At 36.5% G+C, this 15428-nt stretch overlaps 2 protein-coding genes across 11 annotated transcripts; one reads left to right on the top strand and one right to left on the bottom strand.

Moving 5' to 3' along the window:
• Positions 1-2234: 2234 nt before the first annotated feature.
• Positions 2235-8489, bottom strand: xmas (RRM_XMAS2 and SAC3_GANP domain-containing protein xmas). Of its 3 annotated transcripts, none has more exons than XM_025298750.1 (4): positions 8333-8489; positions 3461-7492; positions 3088-3369; positions 2235-2982 (listed from the first exon to the last, which is right to left on the bottom strand). In XM_025298750.1, exons 2-4 carry the CDS (start codon positions 7465-7467, stop codon positions 2400-2402), a joined length of 4872 nt encoding a protein of 1623 aa, XP_025154535.1. In that variant the 5' UTR covers positions 7468-7492; positions 8333-8489; the 3' UTR covers positions 2235-2399. The 3 variants fall into 3 exon arrangements, with proteins under 3 accessions (XP_025154535.1, XP_019697703.1, XP_019697704.1); XM_019842144.2 differs by lacking the exon at positions 8333-8489 and adding an exon at positions 7894-7992; XM_019842145.2 differs by lacking the exon at positions 8333-8489 and adding an exon at positions 7840-7884.
• Positions 8474-13092, top strand: cdc14 (cell division cycle protein 14). Of its 8 annotated transcripts, none has more exons than XM_025298755.1 (10): positions 8474-8629; positions 9274-9371; positions 9592-9857; positions 10003-10303; positions 10395-10764; positions 10856-11194; positions 11275-11394; positions 11514-11642; positions 11952-12230; positions 12949-13092. In XM_025298755.1, exons 2-10 carry the CDS (start codon positions 9323-9325, stop codon positions 12989-12991), a joined length of 1896 nt encoding a protein of 631 aa, XP_025154540.1. In that variant the 5' UTR covers positions 8474-8629; positions 9274-9322; the 3' UTR covers positions 12992-13092. The 8 variants fall into 8 exon arrangements, with proteins under 8 accessions (XP_025154540.1, XP_025154536.1, XP_011142025.1 ...); XM_025298751.1 differs by having other exon boundaries at positions 8497-8786; positions 12003-12230; XM_011143723.3 differs by having other exon boundaries at positions 8497-8786.
• Positions 13093-15428: the final 2336 nt, after the last annotated feature.

The raw sequence follows: 15428 nt of genomic DNA, 5'->3' as shown, positions 1-15428 counted from the left end.
ATATTATTTTTAATATTGATTATTAATAAATTATTGAACATTAGTTATTAAAAATAAAATATTTTGATATTTGAATTCAGCTAAATTTTTAATGAATCATTTGAGAAATTGAGTTATGCAACGTAAATTTATGTACATATTTCATTAAATGTGTATACAATAAATATTTTCACAGACACTTTTACTTATTATTTATATAATATAATTTAATGATTGTAATAGGTTACTTACATTTTGAACATTAACAATGTTATATATTTGCATAAAACTATACATATGTATCTGTTATATATTGACAGTGTGCTACATTTTTATATGAATAGTTTAATTTTAGTTAATTTTGTCAATTTTTTTTAAATAAATTTTATTTCGTAAAAAGCAATTCAAATGTTCACATCGATGTTATAGTATATAATTGCTATAATATATAACTAAATAACAGCCATTAGAATCTTGTAGAATAACTATAATTTTATATTTTTATGTTTAAGTGTTGTAAAAGGCTTATGGTTGTGAAGTATTTATTTTTTAAATAGGAGTTAAAATTTATCAGAAATATAATGAAGCTACGCAAATTGAACATGGTTCAATCTGTATCATCCCAGTTAATTATAAGATTATAAGAAAAAAAGTCTTATGCAAAAGTATTTCATATAAAAGTAAAATGTAAAATTTTCAAAACTAGAATCTCATTAAAACTTTATTTAAAGATTCATAACTTAATATAATTACGTGTAATCATATGCAAAAACTTATTATATAAAAACAGAGTATGTCACATATATCAAATCTGTATTATATTCTGTATATAACTTCGTATTGTATTATCTTGTTTGTGGTAAACTTCAATTCATAAACATATAAGATTTTATTATATCCTATATTAAATATCTCTCTTTGAGCATATACCTATGGATTAAATGTACACTTAAATGTACAATAAAATATCATATCAAGAATAAACATATGTATTTAAAAAAAGAATCAAAGAAAGATATATGAATATAGGTGGAAATAATATTGTATTTTTATATAAGAAATTTATTTTTTTTAATACACTTAATTTTTTTCAGTATTTTTTATTCCTGAAAAATCTTTTTCCCCTCTATATAGGAACTTAACTGTCAATGTACAATATCGAATGACAATATCTTAAAAATTATGGAGAAATCTTTTGTTAAAAATATATATTTTCTGTATGATGCGACACTACAATTTATACATATTGTATAATAAGGATAATTATGTTATAAAAAAAAATTAAGACTAAGTTACAAATATTTAAATAAATAATCCCATAGCATTTTTATAATACTTTCTTCATTTTTTTATTTACTGGCCTTAAATAATATAATTTTAACAGTGATGAATAATATTTTACGATTAATTAAGTTTTGTTCAATATGCATGTAATATACATCATACACAGGTATGCATATACAGGGTTTGCCAAAAGTTCCGGAACGGCTAATTATTTAAAAAAATAATGATTGTTTAAAACAATGTTTGAAACTAAAGTTGTAGGGCTTAAGAAAAGCTATCAGATATTGATAATTGTTTGACCTTGGAATGATCTTGAGAAAAGTTATCAAAGTCGACATAAAAATCTTAAATGGAAACTCCAATTTTTTATTACACCGTTTTTTTCCACCAATTAATTTTAACAACTTTTGTCTGAAACATTTTTTTATTTGCCTAATATTTTTTGAGATATTAAAGGATAACTTGGTAACTTTTTCAATATTTAACTTACGATATCTCGCTAACTGTTTGTCGAGATAAAAAAATAGTACTAAACTTTTCTATTCTACTTGGTCTCAAGAATATATTGTTACAATAGCGCCCTGACTTTTGTTAATTTAATGATTTTGAAATTTCGAAAGATCGATAAATTAACAAAAAATAGAGTATTATTGTACCAATATATTCTTGAGATCAAATAGAATAGAAAAGTCTGGTACCATTTTTTTATCCCGACAAACAGTTAGCGAGATATCGTAAGTTAAATATTGAAAAAGTTACCAAGTTATCCTTTAATATCTCAAAAAATATTAGGCAAATAAAAAAATATTTCAGACAAAAGTTGTTCAAATTAATTGGTGGAAAAAGACGGTGTAATAAAAAATTGAAGTTTCCATTTAAGATTTTTATGTCGATCTTGATAACGTTTCTCCATTCCAGGTCATTCCAAGGTCAAACAATTATCAATATCTGATAGCTTTTTTAAGCCCTACAACTTTTGTTTCAAACATTATTGTTTTAAACAATCATTTTTTGAAATAATTAGCCGTTCCGGAACTTTTGGCAGACCCTGTATGTAAACACCACACGACGAAGTAACACGTATAACGCTAATTAATATTGTTAAGTTTTTCTGTTTACAGTCGAATAAAGAAAACTTACGCGCTTCCTTCCATCTCAATTTCATCGAGCAAGGCATTTCTCAGTTTGTCTTCTAATAACACATTCTGCAAACGTTGCGCTTGTAAACGCTTTTCTATATCCTTGCACGACAGATGCACTTCCATAACTTGATTCTTAGTATCTTCGCAAAATTCCGCCAATGACTCAAATTCCTCATCTAACGCGCTCTCGTTTAAATTATCGTACGATCTGTCGAGTCTTGCTTTCTTTTTCAATATTTCATATGATGACAGATCGTTATCGCTCGAATTTAATTCACGTGACATGAATTCCGTCAGTACATTAGATTTGAACCACCATGGTAATGTTCGGAAATGCTTGATGTGATTTTTGTTATAAATGACCGTCTGATCACCGTCCAAGAGACTTATTTTTTCCTTGATCACGTGCAATAACACTTGCACGAAGTTGGATACTTGTAAATTGTCTGACGTAAGAGAAAAGTTGCTAAAAATATCACAGAGTACAATGTTACAATTTGCGTCAGACAGTACCTCTGTGCAATAATTCATGATACGTCGCCGTAGTTCTCGCACGTCTATTATTGGCCATGGTGCACTAAAACAAACGACAAGCCACATATGAATATTGAGATATTGAAACTAACAATGATTAGACAATATGAATATTAATGAATTAATTGCGGCAACGTAAACTACTCACTTCCACGGTGGTAACACGAAGCTATTCATCGTGGCTTCTAATTCTGCTCTATATTCGTCTCGTTTCCACGACTCGTTAAAATATTCATAACCGCATGGCATGACATGATCACTTTTAAGAAATTGTTTAAATTCGGGCGCGAAGCTGGTATACAATGTGGATTCCGGGTCTAAGATGATGTCCATTAGATGATTCACCGCTTCATTGTGCAAATCGATTATGAAATTAGGATCCTTCAGCGCATTCGACAGCTGCTTATTGAACATGGCATCGCCTAATATTCTGCAAGATACAGTAACAAAAAGCGAAATACGATGATTTGAAGTACAACCGAATACATCAAAGTGCAAAAAAGGGAGGAAAAACGAGTTACCTCAACCACAACTCCTCCGACAAACAAATATCGTATACGTTGTGCAAATAGTCCATCTCCAGTGGGTTTATCGGCGATTTGTTCATCGTTAGCCACAAGATCGCACTCTGCGTTAAATTGAGAATCACTTTTGCGGTCAGGTTTTTCTCAAACATGATCGTGTACTCCGACACGTAGCCAGACTCCAGAAGGGACTCCAGTTCCGAGACGATACTTTCGTTCTGATGTTCCAGGTTTCCACTGCCCAGGACGATAAAGGTGAGTGGTATAGGCATCAGCTTATGCCTCGACAATACGGTTTTCGTTAAACGTCTGGCGACAGACTTGCAGTCCTCCGAAGCATCGGCGATGAAGAGGAACGCGTCGGTGCCAATGAGATTCTGCTCGCTGATAAAACCCTCGAAGTACCGCACGCAAATGTGCAGAGCTTCGTAGGGATTCGGCATGTATATCTTCACGATGGGCTCCATCGTGAAGTCTTCTGGATATAGGTACCTGTTCATCACTTTCTTGTGCTGCCACAGCACTGCCTTGTTGCTGAGATCCGGCCAGGAGATGACGAGCTTCCAGAACACGTTAGGCAGAGGATTAACGTCCAACAAACGCAAATTCTCCTTGATACCGGCGCGCACGATAAGCTCGACAGGTGCGAGTTTCTCCGATTCGTCTACGTGCTCCTCCTTCTGCTCGAGTCTTTTCTTGCGCATATTGCGAATCACTATGTCCTGCTCCTTAGTATACAGCATTTTCGCGCACTCCTCCAGTGATTGTCTCTGTAACCAGACCGGTGTGTCCTCCAGTGCTAGTCTTTGTCGTCTCTTCTTCAGGATGTATCGCCTCCAAGCGTTGAAGCACTTGGCCATTATTTGATTCCTCACTTTCAGCATTATCTCCTGCAACTTTTGCTGATTAGCGATCTCCGTGGTAATGATCGCGTCGCACATCTCGCGGATCACTTCGCTGATCACGTCGCCGGCGTGTTTCTCGCTCAGCATGTCATACATTTTTATCCGGTCAGTGTGCTCCTTCGCGATAGCAAAGCAGAATTCCTGTATGACTTCCGCGTGCAAGTTGTTGTAGATTTCCTCGGACCGCTCCTCGATCTGTCGCATTCTTTTTGCATGCTCTAGCTTCTCCAGCCTCGCTTTCTCGTCTTCCTGCGCATCCTTCTGAACGGGCTCCTTTTTGTGGAAGATGTCAGACGGCGGTGTCACTTTGTTCGCAACGCTCGTGTGACACACGGTCGATTGTTGTGCAGAAACAGCCGCAGGAAAGCGATTACCGGAGAACACCGTCGGGGAAGACGTAGCGCCTTTCATGAATATATTTCCCGTTCCCGTACCGGAGAAGATGCTTTTGTTCACAGCGACTGCAAATGGCGTAGCGACGGTCTCCACGCTACGCGATGTTTCCGACTGCTTGGGAAACACAACGCTGTTGTTGGCAAATGGATTGTTCATGAGAGAACTATTGCTACCGAAGATCGTGGAGTGCTTGTTGCTGATCGTAGTGTTTTCACGACGCGCCGCGCTAACGATCGCATTTTCATTGTCGAACGCTTTCAGCAAAGTTGACGGCGGCTTGCTCTCAAATATACTCGGAATTTTTTGCTTGTGTCCAGTGGATACGTCTGGCTCGAATGTCACTGTTTTAATAACGTTCAAGCTGACTGGTTCGGAGACTGGTTTCGGTACGCTTGATTCGTTATTCATCGGCTGCTTCTTGATATGCATAGGACTGCCAGCAGTTGGATTTTTATCCTGCGTTAGCTTCGGTATCTTCCTCATCTCTTTCTCCGTAGAGAGAGATTCCTTGGAACTAGAACCAGCGAAAGAGTCACTCGAAAAGGAATTTTGATCCTCGGCGTTGGTCGATTCAGGTAATAAATTGCCGTATGCGTCGAAGCTGTTGTGCGGCTTGTGATTCTCATAAGTTTTACTCGGCATCTTCCCGCCGGCGATATACTTCCCGATGCTGAAATTTGATCCGTCCGTCTTGGATTTGATTAATTCGTAAGGCCTGCGCTGCTGTATATGCGTCCCGGATATGTTGAAGTTCTGGCGATTCAACAGAATATACATCTCGTCACTGGACAGATTTAGTCCCACTTGTTCACAGAAGTACATAATCTCGTCCTCGTCCTCGAAGGCAAGGATATCTATTAAATCGTACAACGGAAAAGCTGTCGAGGTGCTTCTGCAGTATGCTTTCACCATTATTGAAAATGCTCTCATCCTGACTTGACTGAAGTATCTCAACAAGATACAAGTATTCATATAGGTTGTCTGTCGAACGAGCTTGAAAAATTTGTTATAATTATTTGAGCTTAGTGCAAAATATACCTTGGTCGCGAATTGAATCTCCGGCGAATTTTGCACGGACTTCGGCAGCTGTTGCAAATCGTACATAAAACTGCCGTTGTTTAGATTCAATAGAACAATATACGCACGGAACTCGGGCTCGTTCTCACAAGCAATACCTTTCTCTCTTAAATCTTGGTACATGTACTTTAACGTCTGCAAGCACTTGGTCAGATTCTCCGAGTTGATTTTCTTGTCGAATACAGACGCGTCTTCTTCGCAAAGTTTTTCCGAGCACACAATGTGAAATCTGGCGCATTGTTCGATCAATTCAACGCTGTCCTTGCAGCAAAGCTCCTGTTGAGTGATGTCTTTCCGAATTCCTCTTGTCCTATCCCAGAGAAAATGATACCATTCCGCCAGGTTTGTGCTCTGCTGATCACAGAGATCTACTATCTCGTGAAGCAAATAGCTCATAGTCATTTTCAAGGACTTCACCGGCCTCAACTCATGAGACATCGGTTCTTCTTGATCTGCGGATGATCTCGAATATTGCTTTACAGCTGTTGCATGATTGATTTTATACTCGTTTCCGTCGATTTGTTCGTATGGCGAGACCTGCCTCTGTGACTCACGCATAAGACGTTCCTTTTCGGGGCACATGTCCGGGCAAGTGCCGCTGGTCGTTTTGGCTGTCGCCAAAGAAGCCGGCTTAACTCGTTTTAACCTCATAAGGCGGTCTCTAGCTTCCAATACTTTATACTTGTCTTCAGTTGTAAGGGCGACCTGATGAATTATATTCTGTAATTCTTCAACAGGAGTGTTGGGCAAAAGATTGGTGATCTGACTTTCAGCTTCGTGTTTTTCAACTTTTGCAGCAACTTTCTCTAATTTCAACGTAGCTTTCTCCTGCAGCAATGCCATTTTTCCCCCTGGTATTCTAGTTCTTGCTGGTATATCAGGTATCTCAGGCACCTTGGTAGAAGGTAAATTATATTCTAAATTTGCCATAGCTTCTAATTCAGATAAAACTTCATAGTCGGTTGTTTTAAGCAGATTTGTTACCAAGTTATTGTGTATATTTTTCTTTCTAATTGGTGATTTCACTATTGGCTCCTCCTTTGCCCATTCTATGTGAAACGTCTCATTCATATAATTGCCACCCTTGTAATATGCTGTGTTTGCTTCATCTTTTGACATGTAAGTTACTGTAATTATATGTCTTCTTGGACGAATATTTATTCTCATGATATTTCCATAATTCCTGAAATATTTTTTAGCTGCAATTTTATTTAACAAAGCTTGAGGAACACCAGAACATTTGATTGTATTTTCTATATTGATTTTCATAGTATCTTGTGTTCTTGATCTTGTGTTCTTCTTTAGCTGATCAAATGCTCCTGTATCTTTGAGAGCATTAGCAAACACATTAAGAGGAGGTTTATACAAGGGCCTAGGAATTTTTGGTTTGTGTCTGTTGCGATTATCTGCTTGCAGATTTGTAGAAGTTTGATCATATTGAGATACTATAGTAGGTGGAGCAAAAGTGAATACATTCTTCCTGGTAGATTGAACATCAAATATATGATCTGATCCAACACCAAAATTAATAATTCTTGGAAGATCAGATACAGCACTCGGTCTGGAGAATATAAAAGGGTTGGAAACTGTTGGTTTTGGATCATCAATTTCCATGTCCGCATCCATGTTGTTTCAGAGTCTTTAACGTTCCCTACAAAAAAGGGTAAACAAATATTTATCACTGTCAAATTTAATCAAAGGTTTCAATGAACAGATACTTATTTAAAATCTTTCAATATGTAAAGTAAAATTGATAACAGTAGTTGTAAATGTAATTCATCATTAAGTTTATTTTCTTTTTAAACCTTAATCACGACTTTGAAGACGTCGAATAAAAGTATCTTGATCAAAACTTATAGCAAAATCCGTATTCCAAGCATTTCACACTAATCGAAAACTAGAGACAAACATGCGTTGTTATATACTGCTAAACAAAATCTTGCTATTATTTTCACAACTATATCTTTCAGTTAATCTTAATTAATAATTGCGAATTACAAGAGCTCCCCTGTCACTAAACAAAACGGTCATAAGTGAGATAATTATTCTAACCCGTATATATATATAATCACGCACAACAATGGAGCCTTAAAAAATAACAGAGTTCCTCATTGCGCAACGCACAGTATTGCAACATTCAGATTGAAAAAGTTCTTTTCTAGAGACAAATACTGTTATCTAAAATCCCTAGTGAGAAAATAACAATATTACAAATCCATGCTACACTCGCACGACGCTCTATTCTCGAGAAGTCTAAAACTTGCAAGGATACGATCTTGTTCGTTTCTCTTGCAGTTGTTCCCCGTGAATGAGTGCAAATCGAACATTGGGATTCATTACAAATAGCTAGAATAGAAAAATCTCGGACCCCATGGCCTGATTCGAACGTCGCGCGCGCGCATTCGTTTTGCAATTGCATCATCTGCGTTGTGAGTGAAAAATACGATCAGAGAGAAAATTGTTGCCGCGAACGCGACCGACGACTGCTCACCGTGCGACCTTTTTTATGTAAAAACCGCGGGCAACCGGTCGCGATTGTCTCGCGATGCCCGTAGTGACTACGATCGTACAATTGTTATCGTTTCACCAACAGCAACATCAGCAACAACAGCGACGACTTGACACCGCGGCGCCGGCAGCGAACAAAATGGCGATCGTGCCAAAAGTCACGCTTCGCCCAACTCTCGGCGGATAATGACGTCGCGACGGCGATGGTCGGCTGGCAAATCGACTACGTATCGACGACGCAAATTATGCCCGAGATGTACGCCCGATGACGAGCCCGAGTGTGAGTATAATGCGCGTGAAATAACAAACGCGTTGCCCCATCGGCGGCAGCCAAGGAAGTGCAACCACTGCGAGACGCGCCTGCCGCAGATTCGTCGACCATCGCCGAATCCGGTTCACTCCCCCTCAAGTTTGAATTCTGTAACGGTCGTACCCAAGTAAGTGTCAAGCATTCTTGGAGCCTGTGCAACCCGTATAGTCGAAAGTACGAGCCGCTGGTGTGATTTCTCGCTGTCGCTTGCTCTCTCTCTCTCTCTCTCTCTCTCTCTCTCTCTCTCTCTCTCTCTCTCTATCTCTCTCTCTATCTCTCTATCTCTCTCTCTCTCTCTCTCTCTCTTTCCCTTTCTCTCTCTTTCTTTCTCTCTTCTTCTTTGACTTTTTGATTGAGCCGTGTATACGACACTTCTCCATGGTGAGCAGTCGCGCCATCCCGACGACGATGACGGCAGCGAACGTCACGAGAAATCGCGCACGTAGGCAGTCAGGGAGAAAATCCTGTTCACCTTAGTTATCCACCCACTCTCTCTAACCTTCTGCGTATTTACGCTCCGCTCCGCTTTATTCTGCGTCGTGTCGCGCTCCACACCGCCGGGTATCGCGCTAATTGAAGGCTTGTCGTTTGTATTAACGTCGCGCTGATGACAGGTCTACCCGATCGGTACTTACTGCGCCGTACACCCACAACTGGATCACGATGGAGGACGCGAATGAGGTCTTGGTTAGCGCGGCCGAATTCATAAAAGGTAACGTGTTCCACGCGATCGACAGATTAGAATCTATTTTTGATTGGAATTACAGGAAAAGATAAACCTTTTGTGTAATCGTATTTTTCAGTAATAAGTTTATGAAGCTCATTAATTGATATTGACATGTATCAATTGAGATTTTAAGAATCCCTGGGATCTGAGAACTGAAGTTTTTTTTTTGATACACTGTAATAAAAATAAATAACTTTTTTTACAGATCGCTTGTACTTTGTAACATTAAGAACAACGATGAAACCAAAAAGTACTCCAAACACTCATTATTTCTGTATCGATAATGAGTTGGTGTATGAAAACTTTTATGCTGATTTCGGTCCCTTAAATTTAGCCATGCTGTACAGATACTGCCAAAAGGTTAACAAAAAATTAAAGGGTATCGCGCTCAGCAAAAAGAAACTTGTGCATTATACGACACTAAATTCAGAAAAGAGAGTGAATGCCGCATTTCTCATTGGATGTTATGCGGTAAATCCCTTTTTCTATTATGTAATAATATATTCTCACATTTATATTATGTTGTGTTATAGTTTTATAATTTATTTATATTGTATTGTATTATAGTGTTACAAGACATTATTCAAAACTAGTAATTCCATTTTGCATATTTCAGATATTATACTGTAAACGTACTGCACAAGAGGTTTACGAGTGTTTAACTAAAAGTTCAAATAATCTTGGATTCATTATGTTTCGTGATGCCTCCATTGGACCACCATGTTACCAGATATCATTAAGTGATTGTCTAAGTGCTATATACAAGTGCCATCAACTTGGTTTCTTTAATTTTGAAGATTTCTGTGTGAAAGAATATGAACATTTTGAGAGAGTTGAAAACGGAGATTTAAATTGGATTGTACCTGGAAAGTTTATTGCTTTTTGTGGTCCACATGCAAGATCTAAGGTTGAAGATGGTATGTATTGTCTTGTAAGCTTTTTGTTCTTATTGCTTCAGGTAATATATGCATCATATAAGGTTATAAGTATGCGTTTTGTTATCTATAGGTTATCCTCTGCATGGTCCAGAGTCATATTTTACATATTATCGCCGTAACAACGTAACGACAATTGTACGGCTTAATAAGAAGATCTACGATGCTTCAAGCTTTACTGATGCAGGCTTCAATCATAAAGATTTATTTTTTGTGGACGGTTCAACGCCGACGGACTCTATAATGCATCAGTTTCTTAAAATAGCAGAAAATGCTAGCGGTGCAGTTGCCGTGCATTGCAAAGCGGGTCTTGGGAGAACTGGCTCTCTGATTGGTTGCTATATTATGAAGCATTACCATTTAACAGCTCATGAAACGATCGCTTGGATAAGGATATGTAGGCCAGGTTCTGTAATCGGACATCAGCAACAATGGCTAGAAAAGTGAGTGTGTGTGTGTAATTAACTTGCATTATATAGCTCGAGGGGATTACCGAATGAATTTTAACGAGTAACATTGATGTGTGCATCTTAGAAAAGAGGCCTATCTTCGTTCACTGCTGAAGGATCCGTTGCAACCTGTAAATGGAAACCCAGTTCACGAATATGGAATATACTCGATAATTGGCAGGCCCAGAACGGCTTCCTGGAGTAATGTAAAGAGTCTCGTGGAAGACAACGTATCGGGAATAATGCATCGTGTAGATGGAATGAAATTGGATGATCCCGCTCCGGTAGCCGGTGCCAGTGGTCCAACTAGATACAGCACACTGACTCAAGGTGACAAATTGTGCAGAATCAAAGCTAAAAGAAGAGGCATACCGCCGACTCAAACTTCTCTTAGTACATCCACAGGGACGTCCACTGTTGTACAGTAAGTATAGAGTTTCTCTATCTTGATAAGAAGTCTTCTGGAAATAAATATCCGTATACTAATACGTGTTAATATATTAGGGGCTTGCAAAAGTTCGTCGGATTTTTTGCCATATTTCTTTTAATAGTAACGAAACAATACATGCCATGTTCAATCAAAGTATCCGCCATCGTTATTCATCACTTTCTGCCACCTTTCAGGTAATTGTCCGACTCCGCATCTATGTAAAATGACCCACCCTTTGTGCCATTTTAAATCATTGACAATCCGACGAACTTTTAAATATTTACGTATACATATTTATATATTATACTTACAGCCCTTATTTGGGACCTTTATTGCAAACCAGGAGTCAAAAGGGAACGATTGCTGCTCTATCGGGAAATAAAGAGAGAGATCCTACCAAGAGGCTCCTATCACGATCTACTGCAACGACAGTTGTGAAAAGGTCAGACGAGTTCTTACTTATACTTTATTAATATTGAAATAAATAAATTATTTTTTCTGTTCTTAAATCGCTTCATTTAACAATATAATATTCTTTTTTTAGCACACTTCTCTAATTATTGTATTATTTAATATATTTCTTTGTACCGAATCTGTTCTCTCTCTCTCTCTCTCTCTCTAAGTTACGCTTATGCACCCAATATATGCTTTTAACTAAAAAAATCAATGAACTGATATTTAACCGGTACTTTTATCTGTATTGCATGCATCAAGCGATAGAGTTTCTCTTTATCTTGACTGGAAATTGTAGAAACAGTTGGTTGGTCAGCAGTAGCTGTGATCCATCTTCCTGCCGTATTAGGTCTAAGCCAGCAACACAGAGCCATAATATCAACAACAATACAACCACCACTACTCCCGTTACATCTTTAACCGTATCAAAGCCAGTGAGAAGGGCGAAACGTACTTCCTGCATGGCACAGGCCCATACTACAAATTCGTCCGCAAATCATTCGGTACCGCAGCCGCAACAAGGCATGAATATGATCCTCAGGTCGGCAGACCGAATTACCCGCTATTCACTCAGGCAGTAAGTTAATAACTGTCCCTTTCGAATTTGGGTCGAAATTTATAATTATGCGGTTTGGAAAACTGCTTGTTTGAGAGAAAAGCTTTGACGGTTTGATCACCATATTCCCCATGCTTCTAACACTCAGCTTTGCTCCGTTATCATGATACATATGCTATCACATTTTATGTATACTAGTATCTTTTTATATTTTATCTTTCACTCTTCACCACCAATCACATCATATACATGCACACTCACCTATACATGGAGACAAAAATGAATTGATTAAGATTTATAATGATTAACGGATGAGTCCCACAAAATTCTGTGTAACTTCATCATTTTGCATATTCTGTAAAATATAAACATATATCTTATACAGCTTTAAACTGATTTATTTTGTACTGATTTTAAAAGAAATATAAGTTGCTAACAATACAATAATTTAAAGTGTCAAATTTTTCAAATATTATATTATCGATACTGATGATATATTGATTGATTGAATAGATATCGCATGTGGCATGACCTCAAATTTTGTCTTTGTTCAAAGCATGCAGTACATGCTAAAAACTTTACAGGCCTGGGCAAATAACAGTTGAACAGAAACGTGTTAACGGTTAATGTTCATTTTAGTCCAGGCCTTAGAATAATGTATGCTACATTTAGTGCTTAAGCAATACGTAGCACCAGGGGTGGCTAACGAACCGATCCTATTTATTTTTGTGACTTGCAGTGCGCGCACAACAAAAAGTTATAAAAGTGCATTTATCAGATGACTAACCGATATTCCCAGTGGCGTTGGGGAGGACTGTCAGGTAACTGGAGCATCTCACCAGCGCCGAAGATCTCATCGCTTAAACCCCATCATTCAATAAAAGCATTCAATAGAAGCACTTCACTGATCTCCAATTGATCCTCCTTCAACTTGAACAAGTTTTGCCCAGGCTTTTATCACCATCAACGAAGGTCAAACTACATCTACAGTCATCAACATGCATTATTTAATATGGTTTGTCACATCTGGAGTCTGAATGAGGACTATAATGCGATGTGTCACCGATCTCAGAGTGAGTAAAACTGTATATGCCAAAGGCATTTCTCACCGTGATCCTTTAACAATTGCTGTCTTTCGCACCACGCGGATGCCCGAGCGGAATGCACCGTGTTTATTCACGTCTTATCCAGACTCCTGTTATATCTGTACATCATGAAATATGAATTTGTTGCATAATACCTAATATATATCCTATGCAGCTTTTAATTGTTCTTCCATGCTGAAGTCAATACGTTGAGTGTCTGCAACAGGAAAATCAAACTTTCGTTAATATCATCTATTCATTCTAACACTTTGCTGGCCACAAAAAAGCATTGCGAATGTATATTTTTTCAAAATCATTGATTTGCACATAATTTTACAGTAATGCGTTTTTAAATTTCGTTGAAGGATTCATTTAATGCTCACGCATTTCTTTCAAAATATAGTGGACGTATACGTATACGTTTAGTGAACTTATATTTTGCGATGATAAGACCCAAAATATACTCCTTTCGTGTTTATACCTTTATCAAAAAAATTTTTATGAGGTATTACGCTGATTATCTTCATTATTCTAAAGGAGTGATAAGCAATGGTTCTCCTGCTATTGCAGCCACAATGGTTAATGGTCTATCATAGAATGTAAAGTAAAGAATCTCTATTGGCGTTAGAATTTTGAAGGAATCGACTTTGTGACTCATCTTTTGGATGATTAAAGAAGTAGAAAGATAAATCTCATGTAAGGCCTCAAAATTCAAATTTGTTACATCTTTTGTTGTGATATTATGCAAGTTTTTATATATTTATATATGAGAAACTCTTATATTGTTATGAAAAAGAAATTATTGTGAACTGGAATTGGATAGTTAGCAGGAAAAATTTATTTAGCATGATTATGGTATATATAACGTGTAGGAATATGTATTAAAGGAGTATAAATGTTCCGCAACTGACTGTCAGTTTAAAACAATGTTAAAAACCTCGATACACTGTAATTTATGGCACCTGTTGAAAGTTATTTTTGTTGCTTTGAACTTGGACAAAAGTAGTAGAGAAAGAGATTTGTAAAGCCCAATATCTATATGTGCAGTTTATACAACTAATGCAGCGTACTTTGCAAGAGATATTATTTGATGAAAAATATATCTCTCGCTAACCTCCATTAAAAACATAGAGATGTAGAGCGTATTTGTACATTTTTTATTTGATCGAATAATGTAGGTTTGTAGATTTTACAAATGCGATGTGACTACATATAAATTTGTTATTGCGCTAATTATATATATATATATATATATATAATTATATATATATATATATTATATTATATATATATAATTATATATACATATATATATATACATATATACATACATATATATATATATATATATAAAACTCTTTAACAAGTAATGGCAATCTTAATTGTAGTAACAATTTATTGAAGAGAATTTTAATATGTAAGAAATATTCGGGTTATCTTCAGGTCTTTTTGTAAATATATTAGTAAAATTCAGTTGCATAATTTACAAGGATACTTGCATGTTGTCATGGTCACTCCAGCATAAAACATATCAAGTGATGTGATGAAATATAACGATAATACAAATTGTTACTTATACATTTGTGAGAATTAAGTTTTGAGAAAGGAAGCAAATAGAATTTTAACATTTTACATTAAAAAAAAATTAAGAAACTAGCAAATAACGTTTTATCATATGATTCAAATTGACCTGAAGATAAGACAACAAAGATAATGAACATCCCGATGTAGCACTGTAAATTGTACATAGAGGTATAAGACGATTATTTGGAATACCGTTAAGTACAACACTGAAACTAAGTTGTTACTCTTACGAGTACCCTGGTTTCTTGTACATATTATGTTACTTTTTAGTAGCCATGAAAGTTGCACTTCTTGACATACTTATACATAATAGAATTCGTAGTGCTCTAAAATATTGCTTTTATATAAAGCAGTATTTTTATTTATAACTCAAATATATGTCCATCATTTGTTTAATAGTCATTTATTTAATATCAGAATGCGTAATCGCTTATTAGGTGTACAGCCATAAGATGTAGTAGTTGTAACATATAAATGAAGATTTATTAAAAAAAAGAGAGAGAGGAATGCTTTAAAAATATTATAGGAATCTAAGTTACATCGAGATTGT

Source organism: Harpegnathos saltator, unplaced genomic scaffold (assembly GCF_003227715.2).
Source record: "Harpegnathos saltator strain DR-91 unplaced genomic scaffold, Hsal_v8.6 scaffold237, whole genome shotgun sequence".
Classification (NCBI taxonomy): domain Eukaryota; kingdom Metazoa; phylum Arthropoda; class Insecta; order Hymenoptera; family Formicidae; genus Harpegnathos; species Harpegnathos saltator.
This window is presented reverse-complemented; position numbering and strand designations above follow the sequence as displayed.